The 21,759-nt window shown below is 43.0% G+C and overlaps 1 protein-coding gene across 2 annotated transcripts in view; it reads right to left on the reverse strand.

Annotated features, from left to right (window-relative positions):
- Positions 1 to 2,558: 2,558 nt before the first annotated feature.
- deaf1 (DEAF1 transcription factor) overlaps positions 2,559 to 21,759 on the reverse strand; it is a gene marked incomplete at its 5' end in the record, with an annotated part of 33,705 nt that continues 14,504 nt past the window's right edge. Inside the window, 4 exons of one of the 2 annotated variants that reach the window (XM_080002248.1) lie at positions 2,559 to 3,558; positions 4,726 to 4,815; positions 11,503 to 11,586; positions 13,161 to 13,453. In XM_080002248.1, coding sequence (XP_079858374.1) covers positions 3,469 to 3,558; positions 4,726 to 4,815; positions 11,503 to 11,586; positions 13,161 to 13,453 — 557 coding nt within the window. In that variant the 3' untranslated portion in view covers positions 2,559 to 3,468. The remainder of the gene's footprint in view (positions 3,559 to 4,725; positions 4,816 to 11,502; positions 11,587 to 13,160; positions 13,454 to 21,759) is intronic. The other variant, XM_080002249.1, reaches the window with a different exon arrangement.

Consider the following 21,759-nt stretch of genomic DNA (forward strand, 5'->3'; position numbering starts at 1 on the left):
TTAAAGTATGGGCCATACCGTTAAATTGCTTTTGTACTGGAATTTAAACAAATATATCAACAGAACAAGTCAGCAATGATGTAGAAGGACATTTTAATTAAGTACAAGTACAAATACCCTGACACAAGAGTACTCTAACAAAAGTGAAAGCACCACATTGACATTTCTACTTACACCGTAAGTAAGACTACTTGCCCTTAAATTGACTTTGCACATTAAAAGTAAAAGTGCTTGTTATATGCAGTGCTTGTCATAACAAGGCCTATAATATAGACTACGCAATTGGAATGGTTGACTGGACACACACACACACACACACACACACACACACACACACACACACACACACACACACACACACACACACACACACACACACACACACACACACACACACACACCAGCTGTTACATAAAACCACTGACAGGTGAAGTGAATAACATTGCTCATCTGGTTCCAATGACACCTGTCAAGGGGTGGTAGGGGTGATATAACAGTCAGTTGTTGAAGTTGATGTGTTGGAAGCAGGAAAAATGGACAAGCGTAAGGATCTGAGCCACTTTGACAAGGACCACATTGTGATGCTAGACGACTGGGTCAGAGCATCTCCAAAAGCACAGGTCTTGTGGGGTGTTCCCGGTGTGCAGTGGTTAGTACCTACCAAGAGTGCTCCAAGGAAGGACAACAAGGTCTCATAAATGCACGTGGGGAGTGAAGTCTAGCCCGTCTGGTCCGATCCCACAGAGAAACTACTGTAGCACAAAGTACAGTAGCATATACACACATATATATATATATATATATATATATACACACACACACACACACATATATACACACATATATATGCACATACACACATATATATACACCTACTGTATATATGCACATACATATATACACAGGTATACACACACATACATACATACACACATAAAATATATAAATGCACACACATACATACATATATATATTATTATATAAGATATATTCAATTCAACTCCATTTCAAAGGATATATATATATATATCAGTTGAAATTGCATATATTTAAGTAAGAAAAAAATACCGTAGACAGTGATTGTCTTTGGATTTTCAGTTAACAGGACAGTAGAACCTCTTGCATACTTGCAAAGAGAAGCAGCTGCATCCTCCCTACAGTGGCTGTAGGAAGAGCAACAAGGGCAAAATGTGCCTGCCACACAAGTGACGTTTTCAGGGCCCTCCGGAAACAGAGACACAGACGATGGGGTTGAAAATAAAAGTTTTATTGGAGCGAACGGGCTGGGTGGAACAAGCCCCGCAGCAGATGGACAGCATGTCATCACAAGGGCTGTATGTGTGTGTGTGTGCGTGTGTGTGTGTGTGTGTGTGGTGGTGGTGCGGCTGGCGGAGGCATGGCCCGGCTTGGCTGTTGCGGGGGCTGCTTGGTGGGGGGGCGGTGGCTGGTGGACGGAGCAGCTAGCTGCAAGCGGTTACCTGTGGTGGTTGCAGCGGCTGCTTCTCCCCCGGTCCCTTGCCGGACACCCCGGGTGCTGCTGCAGCCAGTTGGGAGAGGGCCGGTGCCGTCCCTTCCCCGTGCCAGAGAGTCCCTGTTCAGGCACCACTGCGGCAGATCCGCCTGCCACACGCCACCCAAGTGGCGTTTTCAGGGCCCTCCAGCACAGAGACACAAACAATGGAGCAGAAACGCACCGGTTTATTGTAGCGAGTGGGCTCGGTGGAACAAGCCCGGGAGCAGATGAACAGCATGTCATCACACGGGCTCCTCTCCTGTGTGTGTGGGGAAGGGCTTTTTCCCCTGTTGCTCGTTAGACCAATCAACGAACAGCTGTACAGCCACACTGATCCTGGGTGCCAATTAGCTACACCCAGGACAGGTGTGGCTGCTCAAACCACACCATCTCCACACCCCACGTTGCTTGACAGATCAAATTGCGGCATCTGTGAGTCACTGATCTGGTTGCATTTTACTGAGGAGTCCTTTTTTGTGGGTTCATAACTAAATTGTTCACCTTCCGGGGTGACTTTGCCAAAGAATCAACATGAAGAATCTGTCAAGACTTTTGGCATTTGTTTCGTAAATGACTCCCAAAATCCATCATATCTCTGACGTGCAGCTCACCGGGAGAATATCAAGTAATTCATTTACTCAAAAGCTGCTCAAGTTCAACTTCAAGTGGAGTGGGCAGTTCACAGAGCCGTGTCTCGCCTCTGGAAGTACAGAACCAGAAAAAGTTTTTCAAAGTAACAAACAGCCACAGACAGCATTTGTACTAATCTTCCACTGCGATGTGTTAAAAACTCAGGGTCTTGGCAGGCTGGAATCTATCCAATGTTAGGACTGGTGTGAGGCAGGGAAACGCAGCAGTCTATAACAGGGTCACACACTCACACTTATCCAATTACCCCTGTTAGTGTAACCTGCATGTCTGAATATGGGAGGAAAAGACACAAACACTTTTACAAATGTGAGCACCATCATCGACGAAAGTTCAAAAACAAAAATAAACAACATTAAACACAATCATTTTTCATTAAAACTGTGGATTTTATTTGCTGGGTAAATTCAAAGAGCGAGAGTATGCTTGGGAAAGATCCCCCATTGAAAGCTTCAATGTGTGTGTAGTCCTCTGCAGCTCTGCCAACACACAGCCCAAAACTTCCAAAATGTTTCATATCCACTTGGGATGAAAAAATAACTTCACCCTTCACTAAAAAAAAAAAAAATAGATGGTGTAAAGGTGTAAAGCCTGCACTTAATCATACTATTCAATCATTCATTGAGTTTGTTTTTCTTTTATGCCATTGTCGCAGAAGCATAAAGTTTTCCATCTCCGTGAAAAATAAACTCTCATATTCTTTCTGGACCTGAAGCTTTCACATGAAGGAGCACGTTGCATGTAATACTATATTCTGAGAAACACTGATATGATAGAGATTGACATTTTGCATTAAGCAAACAGTACAAATAGTTTTAATCAATTTAATATTAATATTTGGGGTTTGTTAGATGAGAGGCATTAGATAAGAGGTGTTTTTTGGGATTAAAATGCATCGACATTTAGAGCAGAGGCACGCTGAGCAAATGGCTTGGTTGATTGAGGGATTATTGTTTTCTAACCATGTTCATTATAAAATGCGTTGAATGGAACCTGTTCACACTACTACACATACAGAAGAGCAACAGTTGTTCAACTTAAAGTTTGATGAAAAGTAACTGGGGCAGATCACTCCATCCGTGGGAACATACCTTCCCAACGATCGCTTTCACCACATAAGAAGACATGGTCTAAAGATGACAAGAGGCCAATAATGTCTTCAAACGTGCAAAAAAAAAACAAAAAACTAGTGTGAAATTAAAGAGAAAGAGTGGTTGTACCCGGAGTCTGACACGGAGGGCTGAGCAGTGGAACAGTCTCTCCAAGTGTCAATGGCAGCGCTGCCTGTCGTGTTTTATCCAAGCGCACTAGACCTTGACTTTGTCCATGTCTATAGTGGACATGGGGTCCTCCTGGGCGGCCCCTGTCTGACAGCTCTGCTGGTGATCCTTCCAGTCCTGCAGGGACACCAAACAGAACCGTCAAAAAATGGTTTAAAACAAACAAAATGACACGTCAACAAGCAGGAGCAGAGTTTCTGCAGCAAGACTCGTTTTTGGACATGTTTACCGAAAACATGTCGGAGACCTACCATGCCAACTGAAACAATTTGTGCGATGATATCAACATAAAAAGTGAACTTTCCTTTTTTCACTTTTTCAGTGCTTTGTGCACATACATTTGGGTCCCTAATGGGTCGACTAACACACAAACTGACTGAACTCTGCACTCACAAACTCTGTTTTTTGTGAGCTGTCTATTTCAGAAAACACGTCCTAAAACGAGCCCCTCAGCTTCGCTGCGCTAATATACAGTACGTCATCGCAGTAATATATGTCACTTCAGTAGAATTACAACCACCCCAACCTGAGTAACTCCACCCGCAGCTTGAGCGCGACCGACCCCGCTAGCATTGAAGCTAAGAGCTATTAATGGGAACTGCTCTCTCGGCTGCAGAGACCATCACAAATATTTTAAAAGAAAGAGGAATTTATACCAACTGCCCCTGACTAAACTGCAGACGAGGGAAATGTAAGCATTTGATGTGTTTCATTCTGTGTGTGTATGTGTGTATATGTCCAGGGTAGGACTGGACTGCAGGCTGCGGCGCACGATCCGCTCCGCGTTTCTCCAAACAAAACCGTCAATGTATTTTTTATATTTTATTTTCCAACGTTTCCGTAATTGAATTAAAGAAAAAAGCCCCCATGCCCCGTGGTATCCCACGGCGTTCCAAGCTCCGCCCTTCTCCAGACGCCGCTGTGAAAGTCGGAACAAACCTTTAAATAAAACCTTTGAAGACCTCAGACACCATTTACTTGATGAAAAGGAGAATAGTAGGTCCGCTATCTAATTCAATGTAATGAATCTCTGAATTAGGTCTTTGAATTCATAAGCAGACGGTTATTTTGATATTATGCAACAAAAGTGATTGTAAATTATTCCATAAATGGCTACAGTTCGGTTCAAAGTGCCCGTGTTAACATTCTACACGTATGGAATGTTAATACGTATTTCTGTGTTTAGCTAGCTTCATGAAAAGGTCCAGGGCTAATGTGGCAACAACAAACCAAGCTGCCCACTGTGTTATGTTGTGTTTGCGGTGGGGTCAAAGGTCGTAGTACCTTCTTCTGGCAGATGGTGGAGCAGTAGTTGACCTTATGGCAGCCTGTGCACTCACTCATGGCCACCCTGCCACAGACCACGCACAGTTGCTGTGTGGGGGAGACAGGATCACAGAAAATGCACAATGATTGAGAAGATTCTGTATTTATCACACACGTACTCATGCGGCCAACACACACACGCTGGTGGCCGGTGAAATTAGTTTTCTGCTTTTACCCCATCCTGGCTTGTCCTTCCTCCAGGGGGCAGCCAGAAGCAGTGGGCATGTGCCCGGGGACCAACGACAAGTGTCCCTCGCTGGTCAGACGATGTTCTGCATGTTTTTGGTGGGGGTCCTTACTGATATTACAAGGAGGAAACCCCCATGTGAGCACCTGGAGAACATGCAAACTCCACACAGAAAGGCCCCTCATCGGGAGATAACCCACTGGAGCGCAGTGCCAACAGCGCCCCAGGCGGGAATCAAACCCAGGACCTGCTGTAAGGCAGAAGTGCAATGCACTGTGCAACTGTACTCACAATTGCGTGAGCAGAGCGAGTGACATAGAAGTCTTGCTTTAATAATGTGTGAAAGTGCACAAACCTTCCTCACCATCGTTTAATTCCAGACAGCCTTGCACTATGAAGTGGTGTAAAGCTGATGCTGTGTGAGGATTGAGTTGTATTAAGCGCACCCTCAGCGCTCCACTTTGCACACAATTGTTCTAAACTCCCATGACAGGAGATGTGACTCTGGCCCTTTGAAACTTTTTGTTTTCTTTCTTTCTTGTTTACCAGATCTGTCTTAGTGTTATTACTCTCATCAATGACTGGAACACGAGTGACTTAAAAGGCAAATTTTTCCAGAGTGCCCACAGTCCCCAGATAAGATTTGACTTTTGGAAACAATGTCGTGCCATGAGCTGTGATGGCAAATGTTAATTACGTTCTTGACTTGAGCTTAGATCACTGCCTCTCCACTCGCACACTCAAACACAACACAAGGACAACAAGTCCTCAGATAGGTGCGGAGGTAACAGCGCGAGAATCACGACAGGCACTGGGGAAGTTTTGGATAATAGGTGCAATAAAATATACATTAAAATGTGAATAATGGAATTAGCTTCTGTCCCCCACCGCCCCGTTGTGTGCCGTCCAGTTTCGACTTGATCGTGTGCTCAATAGCGCCGGTGATACTGCCGTGCATATTGATTGGAAATCAAATGGAGCGAGACACTCATACCACGGCATGGCTCTGGGTGAGGTGAATAGCGGCCGATGACTCAAAAGGGGATCCCGTCGGCACATAAGCATGAAGCGCTAACAGGCCCTACTGAGGTGCGGCGTGGCAGACACTGTAGATACAGAGTGGACACTCAACTAAACGCTCACAATTGATTGGTGCTTTCTGAGCAGAAAAATGTGTATTAAATAAGGATGGAAGATAAATCAATACTATCATTTATTGTATCTCGGCGGTATCATTAAGTTGTGAAATAGACTGTCATATCGTGATATGTGACTTTTTAGTCAAGATATAAACAATAAGAAGATATGAGCTATATATGTTCAGATATATGTGCAGCTGACACATATAGAATGTGTCAGCTGCACATTCATGCTGCGAATCTCCCGTTCTATCACATCCCAAAGGTGTTGTGTTAATATGTCAAATATCATAATTCACACTGCGTTATAGCTCAATGTGATGATTCATCGTTGGATTCTTTAACATGGAATTTCTAATAATAAGTAGATATCGGTACCATCTTGTAAATTTCCATATGGTTTCATGATCATAAATTGTTCTCATATTGCAAATTGAGAATTAAATGTGTTTAAATCATGTTCATCTATGTTTTCAAATCATCAATCAATTCAGCGATCCAAGCTGAAACTTGACAGTCACAGTCTCTCTCTCTCTCTCTCTCTCTCTCTCTCTCTCTCTCTCTCTCTCTCTCTCTCTCTCTCTCTCTCTCTCTCTCTCTCTCTCTCTCTCTCTCTCTCTCTCTCTCTCTCTCTCTCTCTCTCTCTCTCTCTCTCTCTCTCTCTCGATGGTCAGATCTTTTCCTCTGTATTTAAATTTGAGTCCCTTTCAAAACTGGGATGGATACAGGGATGGATTTATTGCCAAAACTCTCCACTGAGAAGGGACGACTGATGATGAAACCTGAAGCCATGCAACCGTCCAGCAGTTAAATCGGCAGAAAACTACTGTGTTGTGTGCTTCTCATATCCAAGGTGAATGTGTCTACAATGAATCCGCTTACAAATGATAAATAGTTAAAACTTAACTTAACAAAGAAATACTTTGTTGCATGAGTTTTTCATCTCCACAGTTTCACATTTCAAGCAGTGTTTTTGGTGCCCAGCTTCGGCTGTGACAGGCTAAAAAAGGAAGCAGAAATGTCTCCCCTACAGGGCTTTGATCAGTGTTTTGGAGGATGGGAAACAAAACGAAAACATCTTTGCCGCTTGCACGTTTCCTTTGTTCACGACAGCGCCATTCTGCAATCACTTTATCTTGCTGCAACAGCTCAGCTTCCCAAAGGAGTGAATAAAACGCAACTTCACAAGTTAAACACACAACATGCAACATTTTACAGATTTGAAGAATAAGAGGGCTATACACTCACTGAGAATTTCATTAGGAACACAATACTAATACTGGGCAGGACCTCCATCTACTCTCAAAACAGCCTCAATTGGAATTGGTTCCACAAGATGTTGGAAACATTCCTTTGAGATTATGGTCCATGTTGACATGATTGCATCACGCAATTCCTGTTGATTTGTCAGCTGCACATTCATGCTGCGAATCTCCCGTTCTATCACATCCCAAAGGTGTTGTGTTGGATTCAGATCCAGTGACTGGGAAGGAAACTGAAGAACACTGAACTCATTGTCACGTTCATGGAACCAGCTTGAGACGACTTTTGCTTTGTGAGATGGTGCCTTATTATGCTGGAAGTAGCCATGAGAAGATGGAAAATTGTGGCCATGAAGCATATGGTCAGCAAAATGATGACTGATCGGTATTAACGGGCTGAAAGTGTGCCAAGAAAAAAAATTCCCCACACCATTATACCACGGCTACCAGCCTGGACTGTTGACACAAGGCAGGTTTGGTCCATGGACTCATGCCGTTGGCGCCAAATTCCAAACCTACCATCTGCGTGCCTCAGCAGAAATTGAGATTCATCAGACAAGGCTATGTTTTTCCAGTTCTTTTACGTTCTTCAACTGTCCAGTTTTGGTGAGCCTGTGCCCACTGCAGCCTCAGCTTTCTGTTCTTGGCTGACAGAAGTGGAACCCGACGTGGTCTTCTGCTGTTGTAGCCCGTCCGCCTCAAGGTTCCGTGTGTTGTGCATTCTGAGATGTTTTTCTGCTCACCACAATTGTACAGAGTGGTTATCTGAATTACCATTGACCTCTTTAATCAACAAGTTGTTTCCGTCCACAGAAATGCTGCTCACTGGATGTTTTATTTTTTTGCACCATTGTGAGTAAACTCTCCAGACATGAAAATCCCAGGAGATCAGCAGTTACAGAAATAGTCAAACCTGCCTATCTGGCACCAAAAATCATGCCACGGTCAAAAACACTGAGACCACATTTTTTCTCCATTCTGATGGCTGATGTGAACATTACCTCAAGCTGCTGACCCGTATCTGCATGATTTTATGTATTGCACTGCTGTCAAACCATTGGCTGATTAGATAATTGCATGAATAAGTAGGTGTACAGGTGTTGTGAGTGTATATCTGGTTATGCATCCTGTATCTTCAAGGTTTATTTTTCCTGTTCATCTATAGTTTGTCTTTGTTTTTTTCAGCGGTATTTGGGATTTCGACACTTTATTGGTATAGACAGACTTGCAATAAGATAGCTTGTCAGGCTAGCTGCTACAGCCTCAGGTAGACATTTTTCACTCAAATACTTTTTCTACATGACTGTACATACACAAATCAGCCACAAAATTCAAACCACCTGCCTTATATTGCATAGGTCCCCCTTGTACCACCACAACAGCTCCAACCTGTCGAGGCATGCACTCTTACAAGACCTCTGAGGGTGTCCTGTGGTATCTAGCACCAAGACGTTAGCAGCAGATATTTTAAGTCCTGTAAGTTGCAAGGTGGGGCCCCAATGGATCGTGCTTGTTGTTCCAGCACATCCCACAGATGCTCGATCCGATTAAGATCTGGGGAATTTGCCGGCCAAGTCAACACCTTGAACTCTTTGTCATGTTCCTCAAATCATTCCTGAACAATTTTTGCAGTGCGGCAGGGTGCATTATCCTGCTGAAAGAGATCACTGCCATCAGGGAATACCATTGCCATAAAGGGGTGTACTTGGTCTGCAACAATATTTAGGTGGATGGTACGTGTCAAAGCAACATCCATATGAATGCCAGGATGCAAGGTTTCCCAGCAGAAAATTGCCCAGAGCATCACACTGCCTCCGCCGGCTTTGGTCATCCACGGACAGGGGTGAACATGGACACTCTGACCAGTCTGCAGCTGCACAGCCCCATACGCAGCAAGCTGTGATGCACTGTGTGGCCTGACACCTTTCTATCATAGCAGCATTAGCCCTTTCAACAATTTGTGCTACAGTAGCTCTTCTGTGGGATCGGACCAGATGGGCTAGACTTCGCTCCCCACGCACATCAATGAGCCTTGGGTGCCCATGACCATGTTGCCAGTTTACCGGTTCTGGTAGGTACTAAACACTGCGTAGCAGGAACACCCCACAAGACCTGCCGTTTTGGAGGTGCTCTGACACAGTCGCCTAGCCATCACAATTTGGTCCTTGTCAAAGTGGAATCCCTACGCTTGCCCATTTTCCTGCTTCCAACACATCAACTTCAAAAACTGATTGCTCACTTGCTGCGTAATATATATTCCACCCCTTGACAGGTGCCATTGGAATGTGATGATCAATGTTATTCCCTTCACCTGTCAATGGTTTTAATGTTGTAGCTGATTGGTGTACAGTAGAACGCATTGTATGAATGAAGTCTGCCTTGCCCATACAGCTGGGTGGGCTTTACAGGGACTTGTTATGACTCCCAGTGTCATAAATCCTCCCTAATCTCCCAGTATTTGTTTTCATGTTTTATTTTCATGTGGCCATTTCATCATGACATGTCACTAACCTCCATGTAATTTCAGATCCACCCACTCCCTCGCTTCACTGTCACTCCCTTCCCTTCACCTGGTTTCCCCCACCTGCAGCTCATTCCTTCGATAATCCCTCAGTATAAATACCAGTCCACTTCCCTTTGTTCTCTGCCAGATTGTCTCTTGCATTACACTGAGCTTTCCCGCGCTACTACCTGTTTCCTGTACCTTCCGTCTGAACCGCGGCCTGATTCCCTGGACTTTGATTCTCTGCCTGTATTCGTGGGCCCTGATTCTCTGCCTGTTCCCTGCCAGATAGATTTGCCTTTTCTGACTAATCTGCTGGTTTTGACCCATGCCTGTTTTTTTGGAATAAGCCTTGTGAACTTTGACTTCTTGCCTGATTGTTTTTGTGTCGTGCTTATGGATTCACATCCCTTCTGAGTCAGTGAGCATAACACCCAAACAACTAGGATGACATACAACTCGCCTCCAAGTGCGATCCTTTAATGAAGCCTTGCTCAAGAGAACCTTGCTTCCTGTCAGAGAATATAACCTGCGGCAACTTGGAACCTGCCAGAGCAGGGGGCTGAGCGATCATAATCATATTGCTCAGTAATAAAGTAAAAGTCATAATGGATTTTACATGGTATTGATATACATCACACCGTATCTGGTCATGAATTCAAAATCTGCTCAAGAATACAATTGATACAATTGTGAACATTTTTCAGGTGTTCAGACAGCCGGCTGGGAGAGAGAAACTCAACACATGGATTAAGAAAACCCTCTAAATACTGTATGAAAAGTGTGTGTGCTTGTTTAAACTTGTGTGTGTGTTCTGTATATGGGATGAGACATGGGGGATTACAACTTAAATGCTTCACTCTTCGCTAGTTTACTTTTTCTGTGTGTTTGTGTTTGCATATGTACTTATGCCCTTGTAATGAATCTGCGCAATCTCAAAATGAAGCGCAGCAGAACTTTGTATATCACAGATTTTACATTTGCTTCTAAATGTCATAATTGTAATATGGGCTGCCCCAAATACTCGACCAAACTTTAGTCGATGAGAAAAGTCTTAGTTGACCAAGCCAGGAAGCAGCGAGGTCAGGGCGGGGAGGCGCTGTAAAGATGGGGATCTATGGCCATGGGAAATGCACCCGGTGAGGTGTGTTTACACTGGGAAAACGATCATCCGTACGCCACATTTCAGTGCAAATTATGTATATGTATTTAAATGTGTACATCAATAATATAATAATAGGGCCTAATAAATTAAAACAAATGTTACGTTTAACCAGCGTAATTAACAGGTGGGTTGCTTCACGCATGCAGTGCTTGCAAATGAAATTATATTTTGAAGGCTGGATATTAGGTTTTGTATTCATCTGTATTGTAGCATAGTGTTAGTTATAACATTCTTTTTCAGCCCTGGAACTTCATTCCACTCCACCTCACCATTTTATGATGTCCCAAAAACATATATTAAAATAATTTCATTATTATCATAAACGTGCGACAATTAGTTGACTAATGGCCTGAACTGACAACTAATAGACGACTAGGAAAATCTCGGGCAGCTCTAATTGTGATTGCCATTCTAAATACACCTGTGCCTGTGTGTGTGTGTGTGTGTGTGTGTGTGTGTGTGTGTGTGTGTCTGCCTACATTGAGGATGATCTCTGTCATCTCTGAGCCTCTCTTGGCCTCACTGTCATCTGTCCGCTGGAAAGAGATCTGGCTCTGAAAGGACTGACATACACACCCATATGCGCACACGCACACGCACACACACACACACACACACACACACACACACACACACACACACACACACACACATACATACATTAGGGGGTTGTTTTTTTTGGCAATTTTTTCCTTTTATTTTGTTAATTTAATGACCTATAAAGCACAATTCAAAGCGTGCTGAATAGGAACTGGTATTCCGCCTCACCGCTTTAACTACACCCAGTGCTTTTCTCCCCCTCTGGAGAAATCCACAAAATCCTCATACACCGGAACCAGTTGGGACAAGTCCCGTACACTCACCGGTGGATACATCACACGCACGCCCACACGCACATACACATGTACATGCGCACTCATCACAGGCACACACACACCACCAGCATCTGCTTTAAACTCACCCCAAACACCCTCCTGGTTACATCCTTCTCCTTTTCTCCCCCATTTACTGCCATATCTATCACAAGAAGAGGCCATGTGCCCAAATGCTGTTCCAGTTTTCCTGGACTTAATCAATTCTGTTTTGTCCATACATGTTGTCATCTGACATTTCTATGTTTACGTTTTTCCATGTACATTTCTCTCAACCGTGGGTGTTTCTCTTCTTGGAGTAGTGATTAGTTGTTTATAGACCAAATTGTTCTTCAGCAAGGGGGATTTGTGGCGGTTCTGTGTAACAAAAATCTGTGCTCTTGTCGTCCCACAGGTTGTCTACAGGACAGAGTTATTGCAGCAGTTCTTGATGATTAAGGAATCAATTTTAAAAAATGGCATTGCAGGTTGAGAAGTTGAACTCCACTTGCAGATTGACTCTGTCCTTGATGCAATGGCACAAATTCTCTGTGTTGTATGCCCAGCATGCTGACAGCACAGGTCAAAAAAATATAATAATAAAAAAGAAACAGGCTTTCTTTCTTCCTTTGGTTCTCACTCAGACACACCTGTTATCAGGGGGCAGGGGGCCAGTCCTGGGGAAGCCGCCTCCTCCTCCGGGGAGCAGAGATCCCAACCAAGACGGGCTTCCTCTGGGATAATTACGCGATTTGATCCTTTTATTTTGCTTTCATTTTAAAACACCTAATTAAGTGAGTGTTTTAACCGAACCTCTGCGCTGCGGCTGTTGAGACCCGGTGCTCCGTACTGGGCTACGTTTGCAAAGATAGCAAATTACTTGTTTTATGTATTTTCGGCTTGTCGGTTGTGTCGAGCATAAAACAAAAATAATCCCATACAGGATTGCAGAGGGAGGGGGAGACATGGGCGCATGGAAAGGCATCGGGGCGCCCACATCCCCCTGACGAATATATCCACAATAGCTGGTTGTTGGGCTTACGGTTGCCGGTAGGAAAATTTTGACATATTGCCCAGCCCTAACACACATAGGTACATATATACACATGCAATATACACACACATACATACCAAATACATGCACATGTGCATATATTCAAAGTACATGACTTAATCTCTTGGAGATATTTTCTAGTAGTCCAGTCCAGTCTTTTTTTGGGAGTTTTTTGTCCTGTGACTTTTAATATTTGACCTTGGCTCCTGGACAACAAGCTCTACTGGCTCACCTCTTTCCTGGTCCCAGGACCTCTGTCCTGGCCCGTGTCCTGTCCAGCCTGGAGGTACTGCTGCTTGGCCTGTTCGATCAGCGCTTTGAGGTCCTGCACGTTGTTCAGCAGCGTGTCGGCCATCTCTTCCAAGTACAACCAGGTGTTCTTGGGGCTGTCGCCGCACGCCGGGCCGATGCGGGCCAAAGAGCCGACCTCCAGCCCGTTGACAAGGCCCGGAGATGCGGGAGCCATGGCAACCTTGGCCTGCATGGGATGGGAAGCCACGGCCAGCGCTGGAAGAGCGGTCAGCACTGCAGGAGATGGACAGGGTCAGGGTTTCCATGTCCTTCAACATTTCATTCAATAGCCAGATAATGCCTTAGCATTCAAGGTATTATTATTTTTTATGCTGAAGCATAAATATTTTCATTACTAATGTAGAGCTGTTACAATTATTACATAATCACAAGATTGCGATTGAGCTAATCTTGATCACTTCATATTTCCATCAGTAGGAAAATTGAGGAAAATGGTTCATATGTTCAATCACAATAAATGTCTTTTTCATAAGATGTATGTGTAACATTATGCTGTTATAAGATTATACTATGATAGTGAAATTAAATTAACAGATTATCTGTAGGAAAATGAATCATCAACTAAAATTTAGAGATAATGACAGCCCTACAGCTGGTTCTGAATTTCTGAACAATTGCCACTGGTAGTGTGACTAATGTATTTGCATCATGATGTGCAAATCCCACGTAAAGATATGTGGAATTTGTCTAAAGTCAAGCTTAATGGTAAGCAAATAACATCTTTTGGTAATTTTACACACAAATATTAAGGGGAAATGTGATTATCATTGATAAATGAGACCTAACGTGATGGTAGTGCTGCAAAGGAAGAAAAATTGTCAGCTTTAGCTAGAATCCTTCCCTTAACTTTAATGATCCCAAACCTCACCATCCTCCCTGTAATGAGTGCTTATGTCTGCTCACTTCTATGGACCTCAAATGGAGAACAGGGGAAGGAACAAAAAATAAATAAATCAGAGCACAGAAATAGAACAACAGGCCAGCTAACATCCACTCGCCCCTCCCCCAACCCATTCCAGAGGGCTGAAGAGAGGGTGTGATCACTACAATAAAAAATGTCCACAATCAACATTAAGACTTGATTTTGCACAAAGCAAGTGAAGAGTGTGGCAAGCTGCAGGTGACGGCGCTGTCTTGTTCCCACCGCGATGCAGCTGTACTGGGTCAACCTAATCAGCCTCATTAGCGCTGTTGGTCAGACCTGGCCGAAAGAGTCTTCTTATGTGTTGTTTTGTCTTGCAGTAGGGATCATGTGGTGCAGGAGGCTGACAGCCTGCGGACCAGAGCGCAAGCCACACGGATCCTGACGCAGATTGTTTTCGTTGCTTCTTTATGTTCCTGTTTTGGCCAGCGAGCCTTTTTGTTTCTAATAATTATTAAAGACACACGTTGTGCAGCCACCACACTGCCTGAAAAACTCTCCCTCCCTAAACCCGTACCTGTGGGTAGAGATTCCCACAACGCGAAAATCGTAATGTTAATGTTAGGCCATTTGCCTTCCTTGAAAGATATAGCTTAACCAGAGGGAGCCTAAACGCAGTGTGTGTCTATAAGTATGTATGTGCATATACAAGTAAATGTGTACAGTATAGGTGTGTCTGTGCATGTGTGAGTGTGTTTTTTTCTGTGTGTAAGATACATAAGATAAGAGAAGTGTGTGTGTGTGTGTGTGTGTGTGTGTGTGTGTGTGTGTGTGTGTGTGTGTGTGTGTGTGTGTGTGTGTGTGTGTGTGTGTACCACTACATGCACTCACGCTTGTATTGAGGCTATTTCTGGATCAGTGGCATCGGTGCTGCAGTCGCTGGGTTGTAAGAGAAAAAGAAAACAGTTTTCCGACAATGATTTATCTTGCAGCAGCTGAATGAAGCGCTCAATGGAGAGATACCCAGGCTGCGGAGCCTCCTGAGATAGGAGAGACTCCCCTCCTCTTGGGAAAACACTTCCCATCCCCTGACTCTCCTACCAGATATAGGGTGACACCACCAGACTCTGGGTCCAGTCACGCTGGGTTAATATTTGTCTCTATGGCGAACTTCAACCAGTGAAAAGCACAACTCTTGTCACTTTAAGAAACGTTCTGCTCTCCATAGCTCAAAGGAGATTGAATGATAAATCCAGATTTTGAATGAAATTGAATAACAGGCTGTTACGCTGGATAGCAAGCGTATCAGACAATGCCATGGTTTTCCTTTATTGGAGAGGGAAGTAGGAGCATGTCCAGTCGCTTAAAGCTAAATATCTGCACTCACTTTATGTGAGGAAATTGTTGAGGGTGACTTCATTCCGTAGGTAAAAAATGTTAATACTAAAAGAAGAGAGACCAAGAGTGTAATTAATCATAAACCTTCAAGTGGCCCAGTGGAGCGAAGGCATTAGGGAACAATAATCAACTGCACAGTGTCACAGTCGTTAGTCAAGTGCTTCCCCTACAAGAGCTTGTCATCAAATAGTTATCAGCACCTTAAAAACACAAATATACCCAAATAAAATTTCTAATTTAAAAGCCTGTGTGGAATGCAGAATATTGGGGCAACTTCACAAAGCAAATATTTGAAGGAGCACAGTTTTAAAATCACAGGTCCAGAATTCTGAGTGTATGTAAATTTAAAAAATTCTTTAAAGTTCTTCACATTTTACTGTATGTTATAAACAAACAGAGTCAACCAGCGTCAAATTCCTTATATGTGCAATCATTCTTGGCATATAAAGCCTGATTCAGAATTGTATTGTTATCTAATGTACCATGTAGTACTGTATAAGGTTTTACAGTGAGGCGACAAACATAGTGATACACAACGCAGCGGTGTATCACCAGGCCACCAGTACATTGCAAAAACACCATCCACCCAGCGAACAGACTAATACAAACAAACAAAGCAATTAAGAGCACGTCACTGATGTTAACATAGAAACTTTGTCCTCCAAAAGTTGATGTTCGTTTCTTTTGGTTGGCAGTGGATCACTTGCGTCACAAAAAAAAAAACACCCAAATAAATTGCTGTGCTGTGCACTGTAGTGTGCAACAAGCCAGCAGCTATCAATAGGGTGATGGATAGGACTGGAAGACTGCGTTATAAACAATTCATTCATTCATTCATTATTTTGAATTTCAAATGACATATACCGTATATATCACACTATCAGCTAATGTTAAATAATCCAACTGAGTTTCATCACATTGAACAAACTTCATATAAAATACATCAGATAACAATAAAATACCACTGAAATACAATTAACATTATAACTGAGTTATTGTCCGCACCTATGCCACATAAACCACCGGAACAAAACCTGCTGTATATAATAAATCCTGCATGGAAATGACGGTCTGCAATCTGAAAAATGCTCCTAACAAATGGGAACAGCTTGTGGGAATTCTTAGGACAGCCAATCAGACGACTCAGTTGGTGGTATCCCCCCGTAACGGGAACGATTTTCTTAAAAAGAGAAAGCCTCATGGTTGAAACCTGTCAGTTGAATTATTCACCAGTGCTGCTGTGATTCACACAATTTAGTTGTCGATGACAAGTCAGCGGGGACGGAAGTCACCTAAACAAACGGATTGGAGATTGACAGGGCATGAAATACAATCCTATCATGCCGGACACGTGAGGAGAGGAGGAAGATTGATACAAAACAAGAGAAAAAGAGAGAGCAAAGGATCATAGAACTTAAGATCATATGTGTGTAAGGGTGTGTGTGTGTGTGTGTGTGTGTGTGTGTGTGTGTGTGTGTGTGTGTGTTAGGGATGCAACGGCAGGGCAGCATGCTTTGATCTCACAAGAACACAGAAGATACTACAGATCCAACACAGCTGCACAAACTAAACACCGACAATCTGCTCCAACTCAGACAAATAACAAAGCAAATTGCAAAAAAAAAAAGAAAAAAAACACGACGCAAATCCAAAGTGGGGGACAGCAAGGATTATATAGATTATTATTAGAAAGAGTACGTGATGGAAGAGGACCAGGACCATAACAACCTGGCGAAGAGGAAGGCAGATTCAGCCACCGACACAAACTATCTAATCACCACCGCTGTACAGTTAGTGTCTGAGATGAGATTAACAAGAAGCTCGGTACACTGGACATGCTTCGCCCACTTCCCCAAGGCATTACCGAGATTGAAGCCAGCCTTGAATTCTTGCACCACACAGTCGACGAGATGCAAAAACACGACGCAAATCCTAAAACCTCTGTGAAGTGTCCCTCAATGGAGATGGAGGTTGTAAAGAAAGAAAATAAAACAATGAAAGAGACTATGCTTGATATCCAATCCAGAAGTACGCGGGTCAATCTCATCTTTTCCGGGATCCCCATGAACAACACTGAGACCCCAGAAAACATGGTGAAAGACTTCCTCCACACCACCCTGAAACTAACGACGGACACGGTGAAGGAGATCACCTTTCACTGGGTTCGCCGACTGGGACACCGTGTCCCCGCTCCATCATTGTCAAGTTTGAACACTTCAAGCACAAGGAGCTGGTTAAAAGCAAAGGACGGGAACGTAAAGGAACCATGCTCGGTATGAACAATCAATTCCCCGGGAGATCAACGACCAACGGAAGGTCCTGTAGCCCATCCTGAGAAGAACCGGCAGAAGGGTAAACGGGTATCGTTGGTTGTTGATAAACAATGACTGTATATAGATGGTCTGTTATTCCGAGACTCCTCCACCAAACCCTGGTAATTCCGATAAGTCCGATATATGACGTGTCGAAATAAGCATCCTATCTATGTCAGGATTGTAAATATTGCTCTCTCATCAACTCACTTTCCTAATCCCTCCCTCCCTACTTCTCTCATCACTCTTACTCTCTATTCGATCTCTCGCTATATGTATGTCTAACTCTGCAACGTTCTATGTTTATCTTTGTCTATATGTCACTTTTTTTGTTTAGAAATGTAACCCTACAAACCTCCTGCAATACTAGGACAGTAAAAAAGAAAGGCACAGACCTATCCGTGGGAAGACTTGGGCACGGTAGTATAGCGATTGTCTTGGAGGCACCGTGCTTCTGCATGGAAAAACTACAAATCCACATCCATCACCCCCTAACTAACCTCACTGACATCCATTAAGTTTGTTAGTTGGAATGTGAGGGGCAGAGTCTCCCCAGCTAAACGCAGGAAAATCCTAAGTCACCTCACTAGGATGCAGCACCTCAGACTCAAAGCTCAATGGGTTAATCAGATGTTTTATACATCATATAATAAAAAAAATAGGTGTTTCTATAATGATCAATAAAAGTATCCCATAACAGAATAAAACCACAATATCAGACACAGAAGGGCGATACATAATGATTAACGGAATTTTAGGAAACATCAAGTTAACCATAGCTAATATTTATGGCTCTAATAAAGACGACCCAAATTTCTTTCACAATATATTTTCAAAACTCTGAGAATTCTCTTACTCAATTATTATACTGGCAGGGGACTTCAACACAGTACTTGTTCCAAGTTTAGACCGTTCACAAACCAGAGATAATTACTAAAGTCCTGGCGTTCGTCTGACACAACAAAACAATATACAGTATGAGTGATCTTGCGCTTGGCAATTGTTGGTGATCAAATAATCCACATAATAGAGAATACACATATTATTCACCACCCCACAAAAGCTTCTCTACAATTTAGTTTTTTTTTTGACAGGTAACTCGGTAATGTCCAAAAGCACTAATCCTGAAATTGACCTTATTGTTATCTCTGATCATGGGCCAATTCGTTTCAACCTCATAAATGAAACAAACCCAAACCATGCCAGCAAGTTAACACCTTAGTTCAGACAGATAAAAAAATTAACCATTTATTTTCCAGATAATGGACATCCTTCATTGAACTGAATGACTCTCCAGAAATATCACCATTCTTACCCTGGGAAATGGCAGAGGCAGTTCTGAGAGGTGGGCTTATTTAATTCTCCATTCACAAGAAAAAGAATGGACAAGAATGCCAAAATAAACTAGAACAACGATCAACCAGCTCACTCACCCACTGAGCAAATCCGGAGTGAGATCTGGACAATTACATCTCAACTTGATAATATCACCCATCAAAAGACACAATTCCTCATGCAAAAAACAAGAGTGAATTATTTTGAATTCAATGTCGAAACAGGTAAATTTCTCAATTGGAACGAGATAGAGAATAAACACTTATGTCAGCCATCAAAGATCCACACGGTAGGATAACACACACCCCTCAAGACATCAATAGACTTTTATAATAAGCTATACCACTCAAATAATGTATAAACAAATCAAACAATAAACTCATTCCTCAATGATATTGACCTCCCTAAACTATCCACAGAGCAGGCTACCACATTAGATCAACCCCTCACTGTAGAATAACACAGGAAAGTTCTCTTTTCTATGCCCAACAATAAATCACCTGGATCAGATGGCTACCCAGTAGAATTCCATAAAGACCTCTGGCCACTTATAACCCCACGATTCATCAGAATGGCTACGGAGATAGTCAAGTCAACCCCCACCATGCCTCCGCACATGAATACTACTCTCATTTCTGTTTTGCTCAACCCCAATAAGGACCCAACCCTCACCTCCAGTAACAGATCCATAAGCCTTATTATTGTGATGTAAAGATCATTAGTAAAACACTAACCAACAGGATTGAAAAAGTCATTCCATTTATAATTCACCCAGACCAAACAGGCTTGTCAAAAGCAGACACTCATCCAGCAATATGCGCCGTTTATTCAGTCTGATCAGCATATCTCAAAAATATCTTAAATACTGTTATTGCTTCTTTAGAAGCCGAAAAAGCATTTGACATAGTTAATTGGACATACCTCTTTTCTACCCTCAACAAATTTGGCTTTGGAGAGTCACTCATTCAATGGATCAGAATTGTGTACAACTCACCATCTGCTTCTGTCATCACAAACGGTTACACTTACACTTCACTCTACAACGTGGCACAAGTCAAGGATGTCCACTCTGCCCTTTTCTATTCAACATCTTTATTGAACCCCTCGCTGTGGCCATCCGTCAAAACAGTAATATCATTGGCATACAGGAAATCATTTGACTATACTTTGTTATATTTAAGGAACCCAATATCATCCCTACCAGAAGTATTCAATCTTATATCTAAATGTTCAGCCTTCTCTTCCATACTATTTAATTACAATAAGACAAAGGAAGTTGAAGATTTTTATAAGGAGGCTCACACAGCACTGTTAAGCCAGTGAGGGGTGTAACATTGATGTTGAAAAAAAATAAATCGTGCATGATAACTTGAAAAAAGCAGATCAAGCAAATCATAAACTAAATAGACGGGCATCATGTCTTCGATTTGTTTCAGCTGTTCAAACCAAGTAACACATTTCACTAAACTAAGATAGCACAAGGGCTAATATGGCAATAAAACAAAGTAATACAATACTGAACTGTTAAACAGACGAAAGTAGAATAAATTGTTGTCGTTATTCAGCAGTCTTCCAATAGCTAAGCCTACCAAAACTTGAGTCCCCTTTACAAGAATTTTTTTCAGTCTATCAAAGATCCTCATTTTCTTTTCTTTCTTAGTATTTGCTACATATCTGTTCTGCCCTGCTGCAGATGCCCCTCACTCTCTTTTCATAGTACTCCTCTTTCAAACAGGATTACATTTTCTGGTCCTAATATCAAACACTATTGTTTGTCTTTCATTTCATTCTTTCATTTTGAGCAGATTATCATAATGATGAAATATTGTTAATGCGGGTCTGGGGTACTCAATTTTGCAGTTTTACAACTCAAAGGCTACAACTTTTAAAAAGATTTTGGCACCTGACACTCTCTAGCGGAATTTCCCTCGGACGCTCCGGCTACATGCGCCTGTACACCATAATGTGTAAGCAGTCAGTGCAATGTAACCCTGGGTCCAGACATTGAGAAATGTCCGCCAAGGTTCCCGCTGTTCAGAAAGCGCTGATAGGGCCGCCGAGCTGAGCTCAGCCAGCCGTGTCATGTGGCCTCGTCAGAGAGGCTCCCCTCCACCAACAGACACATCCAAAAATAACCAGCAGCGCCGCGGTAATTGTGTGAAGGCTTCCTGGCAGGTCAGGCAAGAGACCAAAGAACATGGTGGGAAATAGGTGTGTGTGTGTACTAACAAGAAGAAGTACAGAAATGTGCTTGTGTTGATCTTGAGAGGTGAATCTTTATCTCAGCGCGCACGTGAAACCCAGCAAGACCAACGAGTATGGAAAAAAACCAGACAGAGGGAAAGACAGAGCGAGGGAGGGATGGAATGGGAGTGTGATCGAGAGAAGAAGGACAGGTGAGAGGAGCGACAGACAGGAACGGAAAGATGGATGAGAGATGGAGCAGAGGGTAAGAGTGTGTGAGGGAGATGCGCTCTAAATGAGGGCAGGGAGTTTGGGAGGCAGATCCTGATGACGATAGCCAGAGCTGGGGGGGCTGGGCAGGTGGAGAAAGGAGTGTTCAAGGTCACTGGGACTCCGGTTTTATGGCTACTTTAAGGCTTTTATTCCCC

This window comes from Zeus faber (assembly GCF_960531495.2).
Source record: "Zeus faber genome assembly, chromosome: 6".
Lineage (NCBI taxonomy): Eukaryota > Metazoa > Chordata > Actinopteri > Zeiformes > Zeidae > Zeus > Zeus faber.